The 22,636-nt window shown below is 46.1% G+C and overlaps 1 protein-coding gene across 3 annotated transcripts in view; it reads left to right on the top strand.

Moving 5' to 3' along the window:
* The window catches only part of PACS1 (phosphofurin acidic cluster sorting protein 1), a 124,237-nt gene that overhangs the window by 74,805 nt on the left and 26,796 nt on the right, over positions 1-22,636 (top strand). For all 3 annotated transcript variants that reach the window (XM_045558425.1, XM_045558426.1, XM_045558427.1), the window contains one exon: positions 14,132-14,219. In XM_045558425.1, coding sequence (XP_045414381.1) covers positions 14,132-14,219 — 88 coding nt within the window. The remainder of the gene's footprint in view (positions 1-14,131; positions 14,220-22,636) is intronic.

Raw genomic sequence — 22,636 nt, 5'->3', positions numbered from 1 at the left:
AATTTATTATTTTGAGGTCTATTCATTTTTTTTTAATTTCAAAATACTAAGGGGGTACAAGTGTTTTTGGTTACGTGGCTTGCCTTCGTAATGCCTGAGTTGCGGCTGTACGTGTGCCCAGGACCCAAAGGATCAGTTTTCTGTCCTTGGCACACCACTTGCCGGCAGCATTTGACGCAGCTCCTTAAGCACCTTCTTCTCTAAGCCTGTGAGGGCGCACCCTTTGGTTTTCCCACCTCCCTGGCAGCTCCTCGGTCTCCTTTGCTGGGCCTCTCTCCTTCACCAGACTGCCGAGCACGGGATGGCCAGCTCCCATCTGTCTCCTTTTCTCTTTTTTATCTGAACTCTCCTCTGGAAGATCTCAGCCAGGCCCATTGCTTTAAATGTCTTTGTGCCTTGACTCCTAACTCGGCGTCTCCAGTCTGCCCTTCCCCTTGAGCTCAGACTTACAGAGCCAGCTGCCCACTCGTAATTCTCTCCTTGGATACTGAAGAGGTCTCAGACCTTAGACTCCTGAGTTTTCTGCCCTGTCCACCCCAAAACTTGCCGCAGCCTCCTCCGTCTCATTGAACAGTACCACCGTCCATCCGCCCTGTTGTGCAACCCGAAAGCCCAGAAACATCTTTGAGTCTTCTGATTCCCCATACCCTGCATCGAGCCCGTCACCAGCAAGACCTGTCAGTTGTACCCCAGCGTTCCTGAGCTCCGCACCGCATCCGTCCCCACTGCTGCTGCTCCAGACCAAACCGTCCTGTCTTGCCGGGACCACAGCCACAGCCCCTGACTGGTCTTCCTGTTTCCATCCTCCCCTCTGTGGTCCATCATTCACCCAGCAGCAGAGCGACCTGCACAAATCATTCTGTTAGCACATCCTCCTGTTTGTAATTCTCAGGTGGTTTTCCATCGTAAGCAAGGTAAAGGTCTCTACTGCAGAGTCCAGCCTGCGTCTGCACCTCCAACCTCACGCCCAACGCCTCCGTCACCACCACGGCCCTTCCTGCCTCTGTGCCCTTCAGACCTGCTCGAGGTCTCCTCCTCCTCTTTATAGTTTTACCTCATTGTGCGTCCCTGCAAAATTTATGGTTTATTTTTGCTTAGCTTTGAATTTGATGTAGTAAACGCTGTATGTAGTCTTCTGCAACTTGGGTTTTTTCCACTCAATATTACATTTTGAGATTAATTCATCATGAAATACAAGCTTAGTTCATTCATTTTCACGGCTGGACAGCATTTGATTGTGTGAATAAACCGCAGATTATTTCCCTGCCCATCTGACGGTGTTCATTTGGGTTCTGATGAGCACAGTACAAAATAATATCTAGTATGTAAGGAGCTTATTAGGGGCCAGGCAGTGTTCTCAGGGCTTTTATGTACAGGGGTCCTCACAACAAGCCCGTGCGTTGGTGTTATTCCAGTGCTCATTTTGCAGGTGAGGACGCAGAGGCTCGGGAGACGGAGTAGCTTACCCAGCGTCACCCGGCTAATGCATGAATTGTGGGACCGTGGACTCCACATATGTTCCGCTTCCCAAGTGACGCCTCGTGGCGTCCTAGCACGGTTGTGCCAGTTGATACTCCCACCGGCAGCATGCGAGTTCCCGTGGCGCTGCATCTTCCCTCACACCGAGTTTTGCCAATTTTGTGGGTGTAAAATGGTATTTTGATTTCAATTTGCATTTCCCTGATTCCTAATGAGGTTGAGCATATTTTTGTATATTTATTAGCCATTAGTGTTTCCTCTTCTGGAAACAGGAAACGTCTGTTCATGTCTTTTGCCCACTTTTGTCAGCCTTTTTCTTACTTGATTGTAGTTCTTTCAATTCTGGGCCCTTTGTCAGTACCTTCCCCAAGTTCACGACTTGTCTGTTGACTCTCTGCATCGTGTCTCCTGAAGAACAGAAATTCCTTACTTTAATAGGCCCCCTGGCCCAGCAGATCCCAGAATCTTTGTCTAGCAAAACTTCTCTTCAGAGGACTTTTGCTCAGGTTTTCATCTGCTGCCTCTTGTGCCCTCAGGATTCACCTCGTGCCCGCAGAAGAAACTGGAAGTGCGCTTGAGCCTCCTGTTGGCTGGTGTCCTTCCCCCTGGGACACAAAGTGCAGATTCACAGCCCCCGGCTGTCAGTGGAATCTGTGATTTGCTGCAAAAGTCGGCTTCCTTTTCGAGATTCTCTTTCTTGCCTCCTCCAGCTCTCGTTGCCTGGAAGCTCTGTACTGCCTTAAAATAGACGATGCCTGTGTTTCAGCTGCGTTTTCACTAGTTCCTGGCGGGAGTGCTGGTCTCGCGGCTGCGCTGTCTTGCTAAGTGGAAGTCCACCTTCCTTTCCCAGAAGCTTTTTAAGAGTGGCAATTTTGGGTGTTGTGTGTCCCCTCAACCATCAGCACAGTAGTCCACAGTGGGTGCTTAAGAAACACGTAGTGAGTTAGTGCGTCCAGAGACCCTGGCCCCATTTCTAGTACTTAGAGCTGCTCTGTCTTCTCCAGAGAATTGAACCAATACGATCTCTAGTTGTTATTATTAAATGTCAAGTATTTTGCTGAATATTGAGTAGATACCTAGGAATATTTAGTCTATAAATGATATAAGGAATCGTATTACAACAAACACTCAAGAACCTACCACCCAATTTAAGAAAAATAATTTAATTTTTAGGAGTTCCTTGTGTGACCTTTTTTTTTTAATCCTTTTCTCTTCTCCTTAGAGGTAATTGTTATCCTAAGTTCTGTTTTTATCGCTCTCTTGCTTGTCTTCCTAAACAATATATTGTTAGTGTTGCGTGTTTTGAGCTTTAAGTGCCTGGAAGCGTGCTGGATGTATTCTGTTTTCTTACTGTTGCATGTGGCTGCAGTTCATTCCTTTGGCTGCATGCGGTGTTCCGTTCCATCACCATGTGTGCGTATGCGTATGTGTGTGTGCGTGTGCGTGTGTGTGTGTGTGTGTGTGTGTGTGTGTGTGTGTTGGTTGGTTGATATTCGCAGTGTTAGCCATTGTTTTGTTTTGTTTTTTTGCTTTCTGCGAAGAGTAGTGCTAAAAATTCTTGTGTATGTTTTCTGGTGGATTATATCTGTCAGTATTTACTACATTAAAATTAAAATAGATGTTTTAAATGTTTGCTTAATTCCATAAAAATAAGAATAAAGATAAAAAGAATTAAAAATTAACATTGTTATGAAAAAATGTTTTCCGAAGCAAAACAGAAAAATGGAAATGTAACACTGTTGTATGTTTTTTCCAAATCTTTTTACTGTCCTAGCTTAATGGAAAACACCTGAATTCTCCTACCTACTTCCGCATTCAGTCAGTTACAGTATCAACAACAGCGGGAGGCCCCAGTGTGTATGCAGGAGAGAGTAAGAACACCCCCTGCCCTGGAGTGCTCACACAGGGAGCCCCAGGGACGTCTGTTCTCCCACTGTGCTGAGTGAGGCCAGACCCTTCCACCAGCAGTGTGTAGTTACTGCAATCACTCGGGTCCCATCACTTGTCACTTGGTGATGTCAGACTATAACTGTTGCCAGTCTGGTGAAAGGGGTCTGGAAAAATGTTTTTTGGTAAAGTACTCATTAGAGGGTTAAATCAACCATTCTCATTACATAATTTTTTTAAGATACAGAGTCTCACTGTTGCCCAAGCTGGATTCAAACTCCTGGGCACAAGCGATCCTCCCGATTCAGCCTCCCAAAGACGGTAGGCATGGGCCACCATGCCCAGCTAAGCAATAACTTTAACATGTGGGGAAATGTTTGAGCTTTAAAATATTGTTTAGGCTTTTCCTAGGTTTCCTTAGGAGCCCGTAAGTAGTGCTTTTGCCAGGGGAAACTTGTGTTCTGTTTAGTTCAAATAGTGTTCAGCATAGCATATATATCCATTCTACTCAGAGAGACTGTGTCTTGCGTGACGTCAGTGGTTTTTATTTATTTAACACATTAACTGCCATGTGAGTTGTATTTAACTCACACTAGTTTTGAGCCTGGGGCCTCGTGAAGCAAAACCCTACAGTTGGTTCATAAAAATCTTACTTGTTGATGTTCTTATTGTTACAATTAATACTGACAAATTGATTCTAAAAACATGGATTAAATGAATAGAAATCAATAAATTTTGTTTTTCATTAAATTAGAAACGATTGTTTGTTTTTGAAGATTTTATTCTATTTTCATAATAAAGCACCATGGCCCCAAGGAAAAAAAATTTTCCAGTGTGGCAGTCAGTGTGCTAAATCTCACCTCTTTGGCCACAGTTTCCGTCTGTAAACTGGAAGTGGTACTTTCGGCTCCGGGATTCTGGGATTCTAATTGACTTTGTTTAATCTTTACCCTTCTCTTCAGTTGGCTTGGAATTAATTTGAATCATAGAAACTTTTCCTTTAATTTTCTTTAACGATTAATTGTGGCCCTCTGAATTCTGTCCAGCCTGTTCCTTTCATTCCTGTTGTTTATCTTCTAACTTACGAGTTTTCAAAGTGGCAGAGAAGATGGCACGTAGTGATCCCCCGGCACCTGTCACCCTGCTTCAGCAGTCATCAGCATTTAAAACAGTGTTTCTTCTAAAATTAAAATAGTTTTTTGGTAATAAAAACAGATATTTTTTTAAATGCAAGCAATATCAGAAAAGTAATTTATTTCTAATTACTTCAGCCAGCTTTCCAGAAAAATTTTGTGTAAGTAACAGAGATAGGCCCTTATGTTGTTTCTGCCTTCAGAAGGAACGTTCTGGTCTCTCATCGTTAATCCTGATGCTGGCTATTTATGGAAAGTACGTATTTTTAAATTTTATGTTAAGGAAGTATTATTCTGTTGCTCTTTTCCTAAGGGTCTTTTTTAAAATTGCTAATTCACCAGGTGTGGTGGCTGTAGTCTCAGCTACTGGGGAGGCTGAGGCGGGAGGATCGCTGGAGCCCAGGAGTCGAGACCTGGGCGATACAGTGATTCCCTGACTCAAAAGATAAAGTAAAAAATAAAATTAGTATGTTGAATTTTATCAAATGCCTTTTTTAGCATCTAATAAAATAATTATATTATTTTTTTCTTTTGAACTTAATATAATGTGTTAATAAGTTCCTTATAGTCAAGCATTCTCGCCTTAGGGGTCTCTCTGGGATATGATCTATTTTTGTTTTATTGGTTCTTGTCCATTGGTTCTTGCCTAACTTGGTTTTGGTTGGACACTGGAGGGGTGTTGTTTCTTTGCTTGCTTTTGTTCTTCCCACACACGCCCTCTGCCTCAGTCACCGAAACACATGCACTCGGGTTGCCATGAAGGGAGGACTGCAGTTTAAGTGAGGAGGGTTTGTCGGATGCTGAGGGCGTGTGGGGTCCTCTTCAGCAAAGTTTAAGAAAAATGCTTGACCTTTTGAGCACTTGTGTCATGCCAGGCTCTGTGAGGGGAACTTGTCACGCTTGTTAGTTCACACAGCAGTTGTTTTACAGATGAGGAAGCTTACATTTTTAAGTCTCTCCAACGATACTGAAGGAGCTACTTTGGAACTGAGAGTTTGTGTGTTTGGTTTTAGTAGGAAGCCCCCTACACCCCCCATTCGAGGCTTATTTTCCCATCCAGAAGTTTCATGTCAAGGAGCTTGCAGGAAGGGAAAGGAAATGTTGTAAATTCTCCTGGTCTATGCAAGTAATTGGCATTCATCCCCTGAAGATAAACATGTGCTCAGTAGCCGAAAATTAGGGGTTTACTTATAACCTTATGTCCCTCTCTTCACAGAAAGTCACATACTATGGCTCTGAGATAAGATATCCCTAAGCATGTTCCTTGGTTCTGGTTTTTGTTGGCGTCTGAGATTTTTCTCATTCTCCGGTGTTTCCCCATTTGAACAATTTCAGGGTCACTGATTTTAAAATAATGTCTTAGTTCATTATTTCACAGTCAAAATTGTGTATTTCGTGAATAAGTGTCACATCTACATATATTCAAGTAAAAGTACACTGCTCACAAATTGTTTCCGAATCTCATCTAGACTTGTACAGGTGCCTGGTAAAATAGAAACAGTTTCGAAACGGAGAGTTACTCTCACAAAAGAAAACCTTTCACATAATTTTTTTACTGGTTTGCTCTTTGTGCTGATACCTGCTGTTGAGGGAAGAGGCAGAGCTTATCCTTCCTTTCTTATGATTAAAGAACACCAAGAGAAAAGTGACTTGCTCGTGTGACACAGCTATTTCTTTGTAGGACAAAGGACTAACCCAGGTGGCGTGTCTTCTATTCCTGCATTTATCTGCTCTGGTCACAAAAGGACCATCATTTTGATTCAGGGTCTGACTATTCAGTTTTTTATTTCTTCCAGATCTTTGTTTCTCCCTTCTTCCCCTTTTTTCTGTCTAAATTGTGGCCACTTCACTGTTCGTTGATATCCTATTAGAAAGGAGATGTTGCGGGGTGGGAATAAAACCTCACCATTTCTCTCTTGGCGAGCCTTTCCAGTTGTGATTTGCGTGGGAATAAATTTGAAACAACTGTGAAATGCAGGTTGAATATCATTTGTATTAGGTTATTAAGTGTGAAATGTCAGATTTCCTTAAGTACTAAGTTTGACAGTTGATACCTCTGACATTTCACTTTGACATGTCTTGTTTTATTTTTATTGTGAAGGTACAGCCTCAGTCTTTCAAACGCACATTGTGGCTTGTGATTATCTTTCAAATTTTTTTAAGAACAAGTTTTATGAAACCACGGATAAGTCAAAAATGTGTGTTATTTTCAAATATGAGTTCCCTCATGGAACCAGTGCAGTGTAGACAGCTCAAAACATCAACAAAGTGTTTGGGAAGGATGTGGCTAATGAATGCACAGTACATTGGTAGTTTGAGAAGTTTCATTCTGGTGATTTTAATCTTGAAAATGAGCCAAGTGGACAACCTGAGACCAAGGTGGATAATGATGAGCTGAAAGCTGTAGTGGAAGTGAATCCATCTCAGCCTACGTGTGAGTTAGCAGCAAGGTTTGATGTTACTGTTCCAACAATATTGGACCATTGGAAACCAGCATGGTAAAGAGGCTATATAGATGGGTTCCCCGTGAATTAAGAGAAATTGTCTCGAAGCTTGCCTTTCTTTGCTGTCATGACATAAAGGCAAACCATTTCTACACTGTACTGTTAGGTGTGATGAAAAATGGATTCTTCTTGACAATCGCAAGCATTCAGCACTGTGGTTGGGTAAAGATGAAGTGCCAAAACAGAGTCCAAAACGGAATATTCATCAAAAAAAAGCAAATGGTGTCTAGTGGTCCAGTGCTGGTATTATCCACCACAGCTTCATGAAACCTGATCAGTCCATTCCAGCCGATGTCTACTGCAGCCAGTTGGACATGATGCTTGTGATTAAGCAGCCAAGAATGGTCAGTAGAGACAGCCCAATCCTCTTGCAAGACAATGCTCCACCACATGCCACACAAACAGTGCTGCTCAAACTACAGAGGCTGGACTTGGAAACTCTCTGTCATCCACCGTATTCACCAGACCTTGCACCAACTGACTACCACTTCTTCCAGGCTTTGGACCACTTCTTGCAAAGAAAAAATATTCAGTTCTCAACAAGCTGTGGAAAATACCTTTTGCAATTTCATTACCACTCACTCTCTAGGGTTCTTTGCTTCTGGCGTAAATAAGCTGCCGTTAAGATGACAAAAGTGTTGATAGTTTAAGCACATACTTTGATTAATTGTATTGTTTCTTGTTTGGGATATAATAAACTACACTTTTGATTTGAAATTGGACCTTTCTTATCCAATGACCTAAAATAGATATCATTAAAAGCTGTTTCTCTTTTTTCTTACAGTCAAGTACAAATTAGAATAATTTAGGTTTCAAAAGATTTTTGTTTTTATTCTGTTTGCTACCCAGTGTTCAGGTAGACTGCCTGACTCTTTCAGACTAAGTCTAATGAGATCTAAATAAAACAATTTCATGAGAAAATTTGCTTGTGCTCAAATTATATGTCCTCACTGAAGCCTTAGCCCAGTTATTCAGTGATCTCCTTCTATATAATTTAGAACTTAATTATGCACTGTCAAATTTGTTGGCTAATTGTTTGATATACTTAACTCTTGTCCCCTCAACTAGGTTATGAATTGCTGAAAAGCAGAGATTATGCCTCATTTTCTCTGCATCTCACAGCTCCTGGCATAGAGCTGAGTACACAGATGATGCCCAGTAAAAAGGCCGATGGGAATCTTGCTGGGAACACGGGCCCCACAGTGTCACTCTCTGTCCTTCCTGTTGGTGGCAGTGAGGCTATTCTCTGCAAAGGCTCGTGTGCCCATCAAGTGCAAGAAAAATGGCTTAGGGTGCAGGTAGTGAAGGTACGAGCCAGGAGCTCCCTGCCTGGTTAGTAATAGCATAGCCACTGTCCCGTTGCTCTTATTGGAAAGAAGCTGCTCCCAAAGAAAAGAGCGCGGGCAGGCTGAGACAGCGAACAGATAGAGCTGATGGTGGCTCCAACCGCGGCACTTGCTGCATCTCACCACATGCCGGGCCGGTGCTGCCGTATGTTCTCAGTTACTGCGTATCACAGTGCAATTAAGTAGGAACCGGTATCTTTATGAAAAACCTAAGACAGAGTCGCTGAAGATTACCCAGCAAGGGAAGTGAGGGGCAAAATCAGATCAAGGGACCATGATTTGTTGTTTTGTTGTTTTATTATGATGGGCTTGTCTAACATTTCCAAATTAAAAGATGATGGGGTCTCACTCTTGCTCAGGTTTGTCTCGAGCTCCTGGCCTCGAGCAATCCTCCCGCCTCGGCCTCCCAGAGTGCTGGGATTACAGGCGTGAGCCACCGCGCCCGGCCTCCCTCAGATTTTCTTCATAGATGATCATATCATCTGAAAATAAAGACAATCTGGATAACATTTATTTTTCTTGCACCAATTAGACTCTTTATCACAATATTGAATGGAAGTGGTGAGAGCGGACATCCTGCCTCCTCGTCCTGGAGGGAGTGGTTCAGTCTTTCACCTTTAAGGACGGGGGAAGCTGTAGGGTTTTCATAGCTGCCTTTATCAGGTTCTTTGTATGGTAGTTTGCCAAGAGTTTTTATCAGGAATGGATTGGGATTTTTCAAACAATTTTTCTATACCCACTGCAATGATCATATTTTTTTCTTTTTAGTATGTTAACGTGGTAAATTAATTCATTTTTATAATGTTACACCAACCTTGCATTCCTGGGATAAAACCCACTTGGGAGCAGGCACAGTGGCTCACACAGGCAATCCCAGCACTCTTGGAGGCCACGGTGGGAGGATCACTTAGAGCTCAGCAGTTCAAGACCAGCCTGAGCAAGAGCGAGACTCCGTCTCTACCAAAAATAGAAAAGTTAGCCGGGCGTGGTGTCGCACACCCAGCTACTTGAGAGGCTGAGGCCGGAGGATTGCTTGAGCCAGGAGTGTGAGGTCACAGTGAACTAAGATGACACCACTGCACTTCAGCCGGGACAACAGAGCAAGACTCTGTTTCAAAAAACAAAAAAAAACCCTACTTGGTTCAAGGTGTATTATTCTTTTTACATATATTTTTAATATATTATTTACAATATTTTGGACCTACTGGGTTAAATAAAATACATTATTAAAATTAATTTTACCTGTTTACTTTTTTTAAACATGGCTACTAGGAAAAATTTCAATTACACGTGTGGCTTGTGCTGTATTTCTTTTGGACAGGAACTTTACTGCTTAGGATGTTGGAGTAAATCCAGGATTGGACAGATTTGTCTGTATTTGCTGCCTCCGGCTCCCTCCCTCCGTGTTCTCTCCGTTCCACGTAGGCTTTCGTTCCTGCTGCTCCAGGGAAGCTGCTCTTGTCGGGGGGCCTCGGCGACTCTGTGTTGCCCAGTGTGCTGATCCGTTCGCAGTCCGCATCGGAACCCGGCAACAGCCTTTGACACGCCGGCTGCTTCCCTTGGCTTCCGGGACATCCCGCCCATGGGTGCTCCCCTGCTTGACCTGTGCTGGTTCCCCCTTGTCCCCTCTGTGTCTCGTGTGTTCCTGGGCTCAGTTCTTGTTGTCTCTCTTTGTGTACACACCGTCTGGGTGATCTCGTCCAGCCTCGCGGCTTTCAGTTCCTCCTCCTGTCACGCTTGGCGTTGCCGTCTCAGCCCAGAGGCAGACTCGTGTGTGGAACTCGGCCTCTCTGCGCAGAAGTCTAACGGGCATCTCACATTTAAAATGTCTGTTACTCAACTCTTGATCTTAAACTCCCCACACCTGCTCTGCCTGGAGTTTTCTGCATCTCGGTTAATGATAACCTCCTCTTTCCAGATGTTTGGTCCAAACCCCGGGGGTGAAACTGTGTCCTCACGACATATCCGGGATCAAGCCATTTCTGCCACCCTCCCTGCCTCTGCCCTCCCAGCACCCAGGCTAGTGCGCGAGTTGCTGCGGTCGCCTCCACTTCTCCCCTTCCCGCTCTGCTTCCCTCCATTCTATTCGAGCAGCACAGCCAGAGAATGGACAAAAAAATCCTGGTAAACAGTGAAGCCTGTCACGTCTCCCAGTGACAGTGGTGCCTCCCGGTTTTTGTCAGAGCAAAGCCCAGATCCTTACTCTGGTTTACAAAGGCCGGCGTGGTTGCCCGCCCAGCTCCCCTGGCCCCACTGTCCCGACGGTCCGGCTGTGCTGCCACGCCAGGTCTTTGCGCTTCCTTCCCTCAGTCTGGAGCTTCTCAAGGAGCCCTGCCCTGGCTGTCCCACCTAAGGTCACCACCCGCCTCCCTCCCGCACCTCACGCCGCAGCACCTAGCCCTGTTTGCACGGTCTGACCCGCTACACTCTTTGCTCAGTTATTGTGTTGTCCTTTATGGACTGCGTCCTTTCGCTGGAGTGTGAACTCCGGAACAAGAATTTTTGTCTGCTTTGTTTACTGATGTGTCACAAGTGACCAGAGCAGCGCCTGGCTCGTTGTAGGGCTGACAGACGAGTGACAGAGTCACGTGGCTCTGCAGCCTTTATTCCAGCTTGTGTTTTACTGATGTATAGTTTGCGTACAGGGGAGTGTGTGGGTTTTGGATATAAAGTTTTATGGGCTTTCATGTGTGTACACCCACCCATGTGGCCACCGTGGGTGTCACCAGTTACCCCCCAGGGTTTTCTTCTGTCCCTTCCCAATCAGTGCCTCCCCGGCCTCGGTTCCTGTGCTGGCTCCTGTCACCTGGGTTGGTCTTGCCTGTTCTTGGACTTCTCGTGAATGGTGCAGGGAGAAGTCTTCCGTGTCTGGCTGTCAGGCTCACCGTAGTGTCCCTGGATTTCGTCCGTGTTGTCACGTGCATCAGTAGTGTGATCTCTCCTGTGTACCACATCTTGTCCAGTCTTCTGTTGGTGGACGTTTAGTCATTCACTGTAGAGGACTGTGATGAGCACAGCGGCTTTGAACATGCCTGTGTCTGTCTCTGTGGTCTGGGCCTTCATTTCTCTGGGGTTCTCTTGGGAGCCGGGGGTATGAGTAGATGCACATACAGCGTCTGCTGCTCACCTGTCAGATAGTTTGCTTGAGTAATTACACCATCTCCAGTCTCTCCAGCCACATGCGGGAGTTCTGGTCATTCGACATCTTCACCAGCGATCAGCCTTTATGATTTCAGTGTAAAGTTATATTCTGCTATAGGAAAACTGATTAACACATTCGCTGCCATGTGAATTGTATTTAACTCATACTAGTTTTGAGCCCAGGGCCTCATGAAGCAAAACCCGGGCAAAACCCTGCAGCTGGTTTGTGAATGTCTTACTTGTTGATGTTCTTATTGTTACAATTAATATTGGCAAATTAATTCTAAAAACGTGGACCAAATAAATAGAAATCAGTAAATTTTGTTTTTCATTAAATTACAAAAGATCACTTTGTTTTGCAGTTTTTATTCTATTTGCGTAATAAAGCACCGTGGCCCCAAGAAAAATCTATTTTTTCTAGTGTGACAGTCAATGTGTTAAAGCAGGAGTGTCATCAGGGAAGGACCCTTCCCTTCAGGCCTCGGATCTTACATTTTCACCGCTTGGGAAGTGCCCCAGCCGTGAAGCACGGGGTGGCAGAACCACAGGCTGGGCCTCTAACTCAGCTTTGTAATCCCTGGGACACCCCCAGTCACCACCTCTCGTCAGACTCAGTCCGAGTCAGCCTCAGGCCTGTGTCTGGAGTCTTGCCATCTGTTGTGCGTGAACGTGGGTTTAGGGAGAAATTTATCTTATTTCCTTAGAGAGCCGGGCCCTGAGTGAGAAGTGCACCCGCGTCTGACTACTACCGTGACAAGTGGCCGTGAACTAAAGACTTCAAACAACGTACAGTTACTATCTTGCAGTTCTGCAGGTCACAAGTCCAGAATGGGCTTCTGGCCTTCCTGCCTCTTACAAACACGCCTGTGGTTATGTGGGGGCCACCCATAGTGCAGGATAATCGACCCATCTTGGGATCCCTGACTTAGTCCCGTCTGCAAAGACCCTTTCGCAGTGGGACTTTGCCGAGGTAACACAGTTACAGGTTCTAGGGATTAGAACGTGGACAACATTTGGGGAGGGGTATTTGTTCTGCTACACGGAGGTTAGAGTTGGAATCCAGTTCCGTCACTTACCAGCCGTGTGACTCCAGGTGGGGCAGTGCTCTGCTTGGAACCTGCCTTCTGTTGTACGGGTAGAACTGAGGCCCCGACACACACGGAGCCCTGGTTTTGAGGTCTAGATGGAGCATAATAGTATATATGGAAAGACCTGATGGGCTGTCGTATACTTCAGTGCACTCTGGTTATGACTTAGAGAAGGGAAAGAGAAATTTGTTTTCCTCTGTGTTAGCAGATCTTAGAAAGTGCCGAGGCCAAGGTGAATGCAAAACCAGAATTCAGTTATCCGGATTTGCCCTCCTTTTTTGACAAATTACATTAATTTCTTTGCATATTTTTGTTCATCTGGTCTTAGCTAGAGGCCATTTTAGGAAACTGTAAACTTCACCTAACAAATATTTGCTGAGCAACTGTGCTGTGCCCAGCGCTTGGGCACTGGGGAGACGGGCGGGTGTGGCCCGTCCTCAGGAAGCTCCACTGCAGAGGCCGGAAGGAAACTGGGGGGCATCGCAGGCTTGGCAAGGGCTGGGGGAAGCCCTCCTGGCAAAAACACGTCATCCAGGACCGCAAGGCGAGGAGGCGTTAACTGTAGGCCGGTGACCGACCATGGGAGCGTTGCTAGTGGAAGAAACAGCAGCCTGAAGGCCGGGGTGGGCGAGTGGCACCTCGGGGACCTGGGGCAAAGTCAGTGTGGTGGGGCTTCCGTGAGAGGAAGGACTGGCCCGAAGCAAGTCCGAGGCATGAGCAGGGCCTCGAGGGCTGGAGCACCAGGAGGGAAGAGGCATTAAATCCACACGGATTCTCAGGGCTTGCCCTGGCTTCCGTCAGAGACATCCCTCGTGTGTCTCTGGCTCTCCAGAACTTTCCAAGGAACAGAAAATTTTAAAAACTTTGACCGATTGGGTGTGGTACCACACACCCGTGATCCCCGCACTCTGGGAGGCCAAGGCAGGAGGGTCGATTGAGCCCAGGAGTTTGAGTTTGTAGTGAGCTGGGCTGACGCCACAGCACTCTGCCCAGTGCAGAGTTCAAAACAAACAAACAAAAACAGGTTTTGACCCTTGGCGCCAGCCGCAGAAAGGCGGCACTGGAGTCTCCCTCCCAGCGCCTGCTGGAAGTCCAGGGTAGCCCTGCCTCGGTACCTTGACCTTGGAAGGGGCAAGCTCAGGTCAGATAGAGTTGCTGAGACTCCAGAGTGAGGAACAATCCTGTCACTTTCAGTTAAGGGAAACTTCCTGATTTGTGGCACTGAAAATTTCCTGCATACTTCGAGCAAAATTCAGCTGAAATTGAATTTGTGATCATTTAAACCATTTCCTGCCAAATGGCATCTGTTTCCCCCGGTTGCTACAGATTCACATGTGTAGATGTGTCAGGTGCGGCTGGGCGTGTGACGAGGGACAAGATGATTCCCCTCCCTTAGGCTCCTCCTCCTCCCCTCAGAAACTGCTCCCACGTATCAGGGGTGAAAGCATGTTGGTTTCAGCTTGACATAAGTGGGCATCCACAGAAGTTCATGGAGTAATGTGCCTGTAAGTGCCTTGTGATTGACAGGATGTTCTTTCTCCATGGTTTTCTAGGCTGTTCAGCTTGACCTTGAAGAAGCTCGTCATGCTGAAAGAAATGGACAAAGACCTTAACTCGGTGGTCATTGCTGTGAAGCTGCAGGTGAGTGGAGCAGGATCGTTTATTTGGGGTCCAGGGACGCTGGTGACCATTTGCCTGTTGTCGGGCTTCAGAAAAACCTCTGGGGACCTGTCTTCCTTCGCTCAGCAGGGCCAGGGGCAGCCGTGGAAGGACAGTTGAGCTCATGGGACCCACTGAATCCCAGCTCTGCCTCTGAGTTCAGACACTCAGTTTTTTTAAACCTTACTTTCTTGTGTGCAGAACAGAGATGGTTCTTCCTGCCCTGCCCATCTGACGGGCTTAGGACTCGGGTCGAGCGATACAGATGCTACAGGGTTTTGTAGGCCACTCAGCAGTTACCACAGCGTTTAGTGTTGGTTTCGGTCCCAGGACTTCTGGATCCACGCAGATGCCGACGTTGGGAAACACTTTGAAGGTTTTCTATCAGGCAAAAGAAACTTACAGATTGTTATCTTAGAGTCAGCAATTTAAAGTTTACTAGGATATTTTATCTTCTGGGTGAATCCCACGTACAACTCCGTACACCTAACTCAGTATTTTCAAGGGACCCAAAATATTTTACAAACATTTGTACTCTAAAGTATTCCTGAATTTGGGGGAAGGGGGAGGGAGAAACTGAACTATAAAAGCGTTCAGGAATTTTCCTTTTGCCAGCTAATGGCCAAGTGGCAGAACTGGGACCAGAAACTATAGAGTAGATGATATGTGTGTTAATTAAACTCATGGCCAGACCTTCCGTGGCTGACAGATCCTTTCTAGCGCCGACTCCCTGGAGCGGAGGGAGGTTCGGAAGTGCCTCCGCTGTTGCTAAATAATGACCGATGCTTCAGCCAAAGGTGGGTGTATGTATCGAATTCTTACTCACTGAGAAGGAGCAAACTCCGTGGCACCTCCCTGCGAACCAGTATGTTTCATTGCCCGGCGCACCCACTGTGCAGCAGGTTGTCGTACTCACGCTGGCTCCGTCAAAACCCACGTCTGCAGCACTCACGCTGCGTGAGTCGTACATCCTGGTCCTCAGGTCTCCTTCTGGGATAAATACGTTATCTTAATTTAGTCCTCGAAACTTAAATGTTTTAATTACCCTCCATCGATTCCTGTGTGTCCCACCTTGTTTCCTAATTCCCTGTTCACTTCTGCACATAGCTCCTCCCAAATGTGCAATGTCCCTGGACACTGTGGGTTGGAAAAACAAGAAACAAGTGTGGGACAATGACGGTGACACGAAGTGGCAGCTGTTGGTGTCTTGTCCTCCTTTCCTGACGTCGCCCTCATTTCTAGGTCACGAGCAGTGTTTCCAGGAACTGTCTCCTTTGCTGACGGCCGTTGCTTTCCCGAGCAGACGCTGCTGGTGTGGCTTTGAAAGTTCCTGCTGCTTTTGCCAGCCCTGCAGTTCAATGCTTTTGCCAAAAGAAATAATTTCTTCTATTTCCTGATTAAATATTTAACATTCCGTAAACTTTTTAATTATACCAAAAACTACAAATATCCTGAATTTTTTATTGCGCTATTTCTAAGCAGCTGAAACTAATTACAGATGTTATCGCTTTCATTTATTCAGTCACTTATTTATTCATCCGCATAATAAATACTTATTGGCTCTATTTTGTGCCAAGCGTTCTAGGCACAGGGATACAGCAGTGAACAAAACAGACGAAAATCCCTGCCTTCCCGGAGCTTGGCGTTCTAGCGGAGCAGCAGTTCAAGATAAGGTCCACAGACCATGAGTCCCTGAGACACTTTCAGAGGGGCACAGGAGGTCACAACCATTTTCATAATAACACTGTGGCATTATTTGCCTTTTCCACTGTGTTGACATTTGCACGGAAGATACAAGAGCGACAGGGGGTGAAGCTGCCAGCGCCTGAGCACAAAGCCTCAGGCACGTACCAGTGGGCATCGTAGTGTTTGCCGCCACACGCGTGAAGTGAGAGAGAACAAGCCGGTTGCGCTTAAGAATGTCCGAAGAAGCAGTAAAACCTGTTACTTGAAAGGACTTATAGACAAACTGGTTACTCAGTCTCTGGTATTTGCAAGGTGTTTTCTTGAAAATGAGCAAAGTGAGCCTGTCACTTCAAGGAAGACAACTTGGTATTTGTTGCCAATGATAAGTAAAATTTGAGCTTTTAAGTGGAAACTAAAATTTTGGAAAACTTGATACTGTCACTATAAGCTTAACAGCTTCCCAATTCTTAAAGACTTCCAAAGAGATCAGAAATGATATTAATGATTTTGAGTTTTTCGTGTTGTATAATGAAATGTGTAACATTTGAAAAATTTATATAACCAAATCAACCAATATTTTCCAAATGACCAGTGCGTGAGATTACAAAATCATGTGGAATAAAAGGTCCATTCAAAGAAGAAAATAGACCAATGGATTAGATTTTACTTTTAACTTTTTATTTTGAAATAATTTTAAACATACAGAAGAAATGCAGAAACTGGGCAGGGTGATTTACACCTGTAATCCCAGCACTTTAGGAAGCTGAGGGGAAGGATCACTTGAGGCCAAGAATTTGAGACTAGGCTGGGCAACATAGCAAGACCCCATCTCTACAAAAAATTTAAAAATTAGCCAGGTGTGGTAGTCCCAGCTACTCAGGAGGCTGAGGTGGGAGGATCATGTGAGCCCAGGAGTTTGAGGTTGCTGTGAGCTATGATCTTGTCACTGTACTCCAGCCTGAGCAATAGCGCAAGACCTTGCCTCTAAAAAAAGGAAAGAAGACAGTCTGGTGGCAGTCCCTTAAATGGTTAAACACAGAATTATTAATACCATGTGATCAAGCAATTCTACTCCTGGGTATATACCCAAGAGAAATGAAAACACACAAAACCTAACATGCAAATGTTTATAGCAGCATTGTTCACAACAGCTAAAAAGTAGAAACAACCCAAGTTCATAACTGATGAGTGGATAAATAAAATATGGTATAGTCACACAGTGGATTATTATTTGCAATAAAAAAGGAAGAAGTGCGTCCACACCACAGCATGGGTGAGCCTTGAATACGTGCTGCCAAGTCAAAGAAGCTAAACCCAAAAGACCATGTGCCGTCGATTCCATTTCTGTAAACTGTCCAGGACAGGCAGGTGCCCAGAGCCAGAAAGCAGGGTGGTGTTGCGAGGGGCTGGGGCAGACGAGGGGCAGGCCAGGGAGGGGAGCAGCTAAACACGGGGTGACGAGAACGTTCTGACACCGGCTGTGGTGACACTGCCCAGCTCTGAATGTACTAAAAACCATTGAATTGGACACGTTAAGGGAGTGAATTGTGTGGCATCCCAGTAAAGCTGTTATAAAAAGAACTATACTATCTTCTTAATTATTTTTGTTTTGGAAAATGTGTTTTTCTTAAAAACATACTTGTATATAAATACATAATAGGTTTATTATTGTTAATTTTAAATGAATTAATATTTTAAAGTATGTGTTTTAATTATTAATATGGTAAATACTGATAGATGTATCTACATAGACAAAAACTATTTGGGATCCTTAATAATTTTTTAAGAGTGTAAAAAGTTTCTGAGACCAAAAATTTGAGAATTATTATCATAGAAAGAAAGAAACAGTAAACAAAATAAATAAGAAGCTTATATACAGGCATTCCTTGAAGTCTAGCCCATGCCTGAAAATATGTTGAATGGCAGAAGCCTGTCTTCCATTAATTAAATGGAGAAAATTACAGTATGTTTTTAGACATCAAAGAAACTTCAACCAATTTCCTCAAATACCACTACAGTACTCTTAAATATTTATGTGACAATCCACCAAGAATTTTTTTTTTACACCAAGGATTTTTCATTTAAATAAGAAGCATTTAAAACACTAGTAACCTAAGTTTTAATAGTTTAATACTCACCAATGGATATTTTATGTGCTGTAATACTGTGGTGTTAGATATAAATTGTTTTGCTTCTATACTGCAAGTAAAGACACGGTTACAGATGAACGGTACGGAAGTGTGCAAGATGATTTTGAAATTGGACTCCGGTTGGTGGTGCTCCAGGCACCTGGAGGAAGCAAATGCCGGGACCCATGGCGGCCAGATCTTTGGGGCAGGGCAGGAAAAATGAGAACAGTGGTGCAGCACGGTTGGAAAGAGCCGGAACTAGCTGGGACCCTACGATGCAGAGGCACCTCACTTCCTGCTACCTGCACATGCAGGTTCCTAACAAGTTTGTGGTTCAGATAGTAAATTTGGGATGAAAATGTTTCCAGGTATTTTTAGCACGTATTTGGGTGGCGAGAGTTTCAAGTCATGAGGAAGATGATGTGCCTCGTGGGGAAAAATCAATAATCAACGCAACGAAGGGCTGGAGCGTGCGGGGTGGAGGAAGGTAGCAGATCACCTGCGGCGGCAGGCAGGGCTGCCGAATTTCTGCGAAGGCTCTGAGGGAGGTGGCGCGCTCCTGTCTGGAGGAAGAGCCTTGGGAGAACCGTGGGAGCGGTTCGAGGCCATCTAGCTTCTCTGGCAGCATCGAGAGCAGGGTGGACAGGCGTGAGAGGGACGGGAGGGGCAGGGGGTGTGCAGAGAACTGTGAGGTCTCTGGTTCTTGTGCTGGATGGGGGGTTTTGAGAAGAGAATGAGAGGATACTTTGGCTGCTGAGTGGGAAAGGGAGGAATCGGGAGGACAGTTAACAGGCCGTGGCAACGATCAGCAAGAGACGAGGGTGGCGCCAGTGTTGTCTCCAGGAGCTAGTAGAGTGAGTTGCCACTCGGTGGGGCAGGAAGACCGTGGGTAAAGCAGATTTGGAGGAAAAGATCCAAAATTCAGTTCCTCGTGTAAACTTCCCAGAGGAGATGTTTGGCGTGCGGGCGAGGGTCTGGGGTCCAGGCATGCTTTGGGGAGTCGTCAGAACACTGCAGACCAGGACTGTGGGGTGAGCGCATACCCAGAAGAGAACGGGGCCTCCCGGGCGCTGGGATTCCAGGCGTGAGCCACTGCGCCCGGCAGGAGACGGTTTTTCTTTTTAAGATGATAGAAGTAACAGCATTTTGCTAATGAGAGTGATCCAGATCGGGGAGGAAAGTTGGTCATGTAAGAGGAAAGAATGACTGGAGCAGTGTCTTGAGTAGGTGAGAAAGGCGGAGGTTAGCGCCGAGTAGCGTGCTTGACTCTGGGTAGGAGCAGGGGCGCTCACGTGCGTGACACGGGGGAATGGCAGGGCGACGGGCCAGCCGTCGGGTCGACGTGGGAGCTGTTCAGCTTTCTCATGGGCAGGAAGCGGCCGTTGGCACAGGTGAGGGGAGGGTGAGGTGTTGGAGAGGTAAGGGAAGTGGAAGGTATGAAACTGTTCTCTGGCAGTAGAGTGGGAAAGTGCGAGACGTGGGAAAGTCTAGCGTGGTTACCAGGTGGCCCTCAAGGCCACTTAAGATTTGGGTCATAAATTTAGAGTCAGACCAGTAGCCTGGTTCTGTTTCTCTGCGGGCATGGTCAGCCGGTGCAGCGGGAGTTCAGTCAGGCTGTAATTTGTCCAATGGGCACAGGGAGCGGGTCAGGACACTGAAGCCGGTGAGAGGGACAAGGGGCCTCAGGGGCGTGAGGAAGAGTGTGGGGCTGTGGACAGCAGGCCCCGGGGCTGTGACCAGCTGTGGACTGGAGAGAATGAGCTGGAGGGAAGGGAGGTGGTCACCAGAGAGTGGGCACATGAAACTGAGGTTAGGCCGTGGCTGTAACTGTTGCCAGCGGTGAGGTTCGGAGTGTGGACGTGGGTGAGTGGCTGAGGTGAGTGTGAGGACGCGAGGAACTAGGGGACCTAGAGGCCAGGATGTTCGGAAGAACAGATGTTGAAACCACGAAGACCCATGCCCAGAGTAGTGCTGGGGAACAACGAGGCAGGCAGGAGCTAAAATCAGGAAATGATGCCTGGCGTGTGGCTCACGCCTGTAACCCCAGCACTCTGGAGGCTGAGGCATGAGGATCGCTTGAGGCCAGGAGTTCAAGACCAGCCTCAGCAGCACAGCGAGACCCCCCCATCTCTACTAAAACTACAAAACAGTTGGGCACACTAGCGCGCAGCTGTAGTCCCAGCTACTTGGAAGGCTGAGGCAGGAGGATCACTAGAGCCCAGGAGCTATGATGACACCACTGCACTGTGGCCCAGGCCCTGTCTCAAAAAAAAAATGTGTGGTGCAGGTTGAGGGTCCCTTATCCGAAATGCTTGAGACCAGAAGTGTTTTAGATTTCAGATTTTTTTAGGTTTTAGAATATTTGTATATACATAATGAGATATCTTGGAGATGTGACCCAAGTCTAGTCGTAAAATTCATTTATGTTTCATATACACCTTGTATACATAGCCTGAAGGTAATTTTGTACAATGTTTTTAATAATTTTGTGCATGAAACAGTTTTGACTGCATGTTGACTACAACCCATCACATGAAGTAAGGTGTGAAATTTTCCACTTACGGTGTCACATTGGCGGTCAGTTTCGGATTTTCAGATTAGGAAGGCTCAGCCCGTACATTCATAAGATAGAATTCAACTTGGCAGTAAGGAGTGAACTGCTGATAAACACAGCAACCTGAGCCTCAGACATGTCGTGCTGGGCAAAAGAAGCCCGACCAGAGTGGCACATGCTGTGTAATTCCATTTCCGTGGCATTTTAGTGCAGGCAAAACTGCTCTGCAGGGAAAGAGAGGAGAACAGTGCTTGCCTCCGGGAGAGCGGTGCGGCTCGCCTGGGAGGACTGCCAGGCTCTCTCTGGAGCAGTCAGGCATTCCGTGTCTTGACACAGACGTGGGCTGCACGCGTGCGTTTGTCAGCTCAGACTCATCCAGTCGTGTGGACCTGAGATCCGGACCCTGCGCTGTATTTAAACCTCAGTCTAAAAAAAGTGTTGTATATGCCTTTACTGACATTCCTCAGACCCTCCTGCTCTTCTGTTTTTGCAGCTTGAAAATAGTTTAGCCCAACTTTATTTTTTAGAGCTAGATCTGTTTGTGTTCATTATATTGTGATTTCTTCTGCAGGAAGCAATCTATCACTTATAATCTTCTCAGTTTAATGCAACCTGTGGTTAGCAGCAAGTGCTACCATTCGCACTTACCCGTATCAGCTTTGGCCCTGGACTTACTCCTGTTTGACCTACTCCCATCCGTAACAACTCACAGCACACACCACACTCACGTCAAGCACAGCTCTTTCTACCCCGTTGTGCCACACACAGGTATGACGTGCTCTAATCATCAGCCTTTCTACTCACAAATGTCAACTGCGCAGCTCTTTTACGCCGCTGTTTCCAGTAACACCGGAGCCACATTCACGTGCAGCCTGTGTATTTCAGTGTGGGGAGGAGGGTCCACAAGTGGGGACCTGTGGCACAAAGCCACGGAGCCTGAGGGGTTTGTAGAGTGCAGCCCTAGATTCGGAAGAGCTGACAGTGAGCGTCCACCAAGCTGTTGGACCGTGTGACTTAAGCTTTCTAAGAAGCTGAGTTGTTGAGATGAATACAATAGCTACTCTCGAGCTTTTGGCCCTAGGACCCCCTCACAAAAATCACTGTGGACCCCAAGGAGCTTTTGTTTATGTGAGTTATATCTAGCAATTTTTATAATAATAAACCTATTATATGTTAACAGAATCACAAATTTTTATAAAAAAAAAACTAAATTTTCAAAAATAAAAAACATGCGGATCACTTTATATTTTTGCAATTCTGTTTAGTATCTGCTGGATTCCCCCAGCTGCTGCAGCACTTGGTGTGTTGCAGCGTCCCACATAATGTAGCCTCTGGAAAACTCCACTGTGAGAGAGAGAGAGGCGAAGGTTGTCCCAACGTTGTTACAGAAATAGTTTGACCCGCAGAGCCCTCGGAGGACCGGCCGCCTCACACGGAAGCAAGGAGTGGACGTGCTCCGCCAGGTTGAGGGAGTTCTTTCTGCCAGTCCCCTGCTTAATGGCACAGGACATGTTCCCTTGGAAAACAAATAAACGTGCGCATCTCTGACTTTAATTCATATGCGGAAACTTTTAATTTTCCTTTAAAAAAATTTAAGGAAGTAGGGCATAGGTTATGTGGCTTCTTAGACAAATTCCTTCCACAGCATTTATTTACCGTCTATGATACGCCAGCATTCTTAGCAAACAAGACACATCTGTCTCTCCATGCTCCCAGTGAGTGGGAGAAGTAGCTGGCAGAAACGGGGTGTCTCACCCCCGTGTCAGGTCGGAAGAGTGGGGCTGAAAGGGAAGGTTCCTGGGAGAAGAACCTCATCCAAGCTGAGACCTGAAAGGCAAGTTGCTTAGCTGTGTGCACAGACAAAAAAGCGCCTAAGAGGAGAAGGAAAGCACGTGCAAAGGCCCAGGGGTAAGGCCGTGCAGCTGGAGTCAGGCCAAGGAAGGGAGGCCCGCAGGCGGGGAGGTCACACGCGTCTGAGGGTGACGCTGCCCACCTCTTGCCCAGAAGTGCTGGGAAACACCTGCAAAGAC

Source organism: Lemur catta, chromosome 7 (genome assembly GCF_020740605.2).
Source record: "Lemur catta isolate mLemCat1 chromosome 7, mLemCat1.pri, whole genome shotgun sequence".
Lineage (NCBI taxonomy): Eukaryota > Metazoa > Chordata > Mammalia > Primates > Lemuridae > Lemur > Lemur catta.
This window is presented reverse-complemented; position numbering and strand designations above follow the sequence as displayed.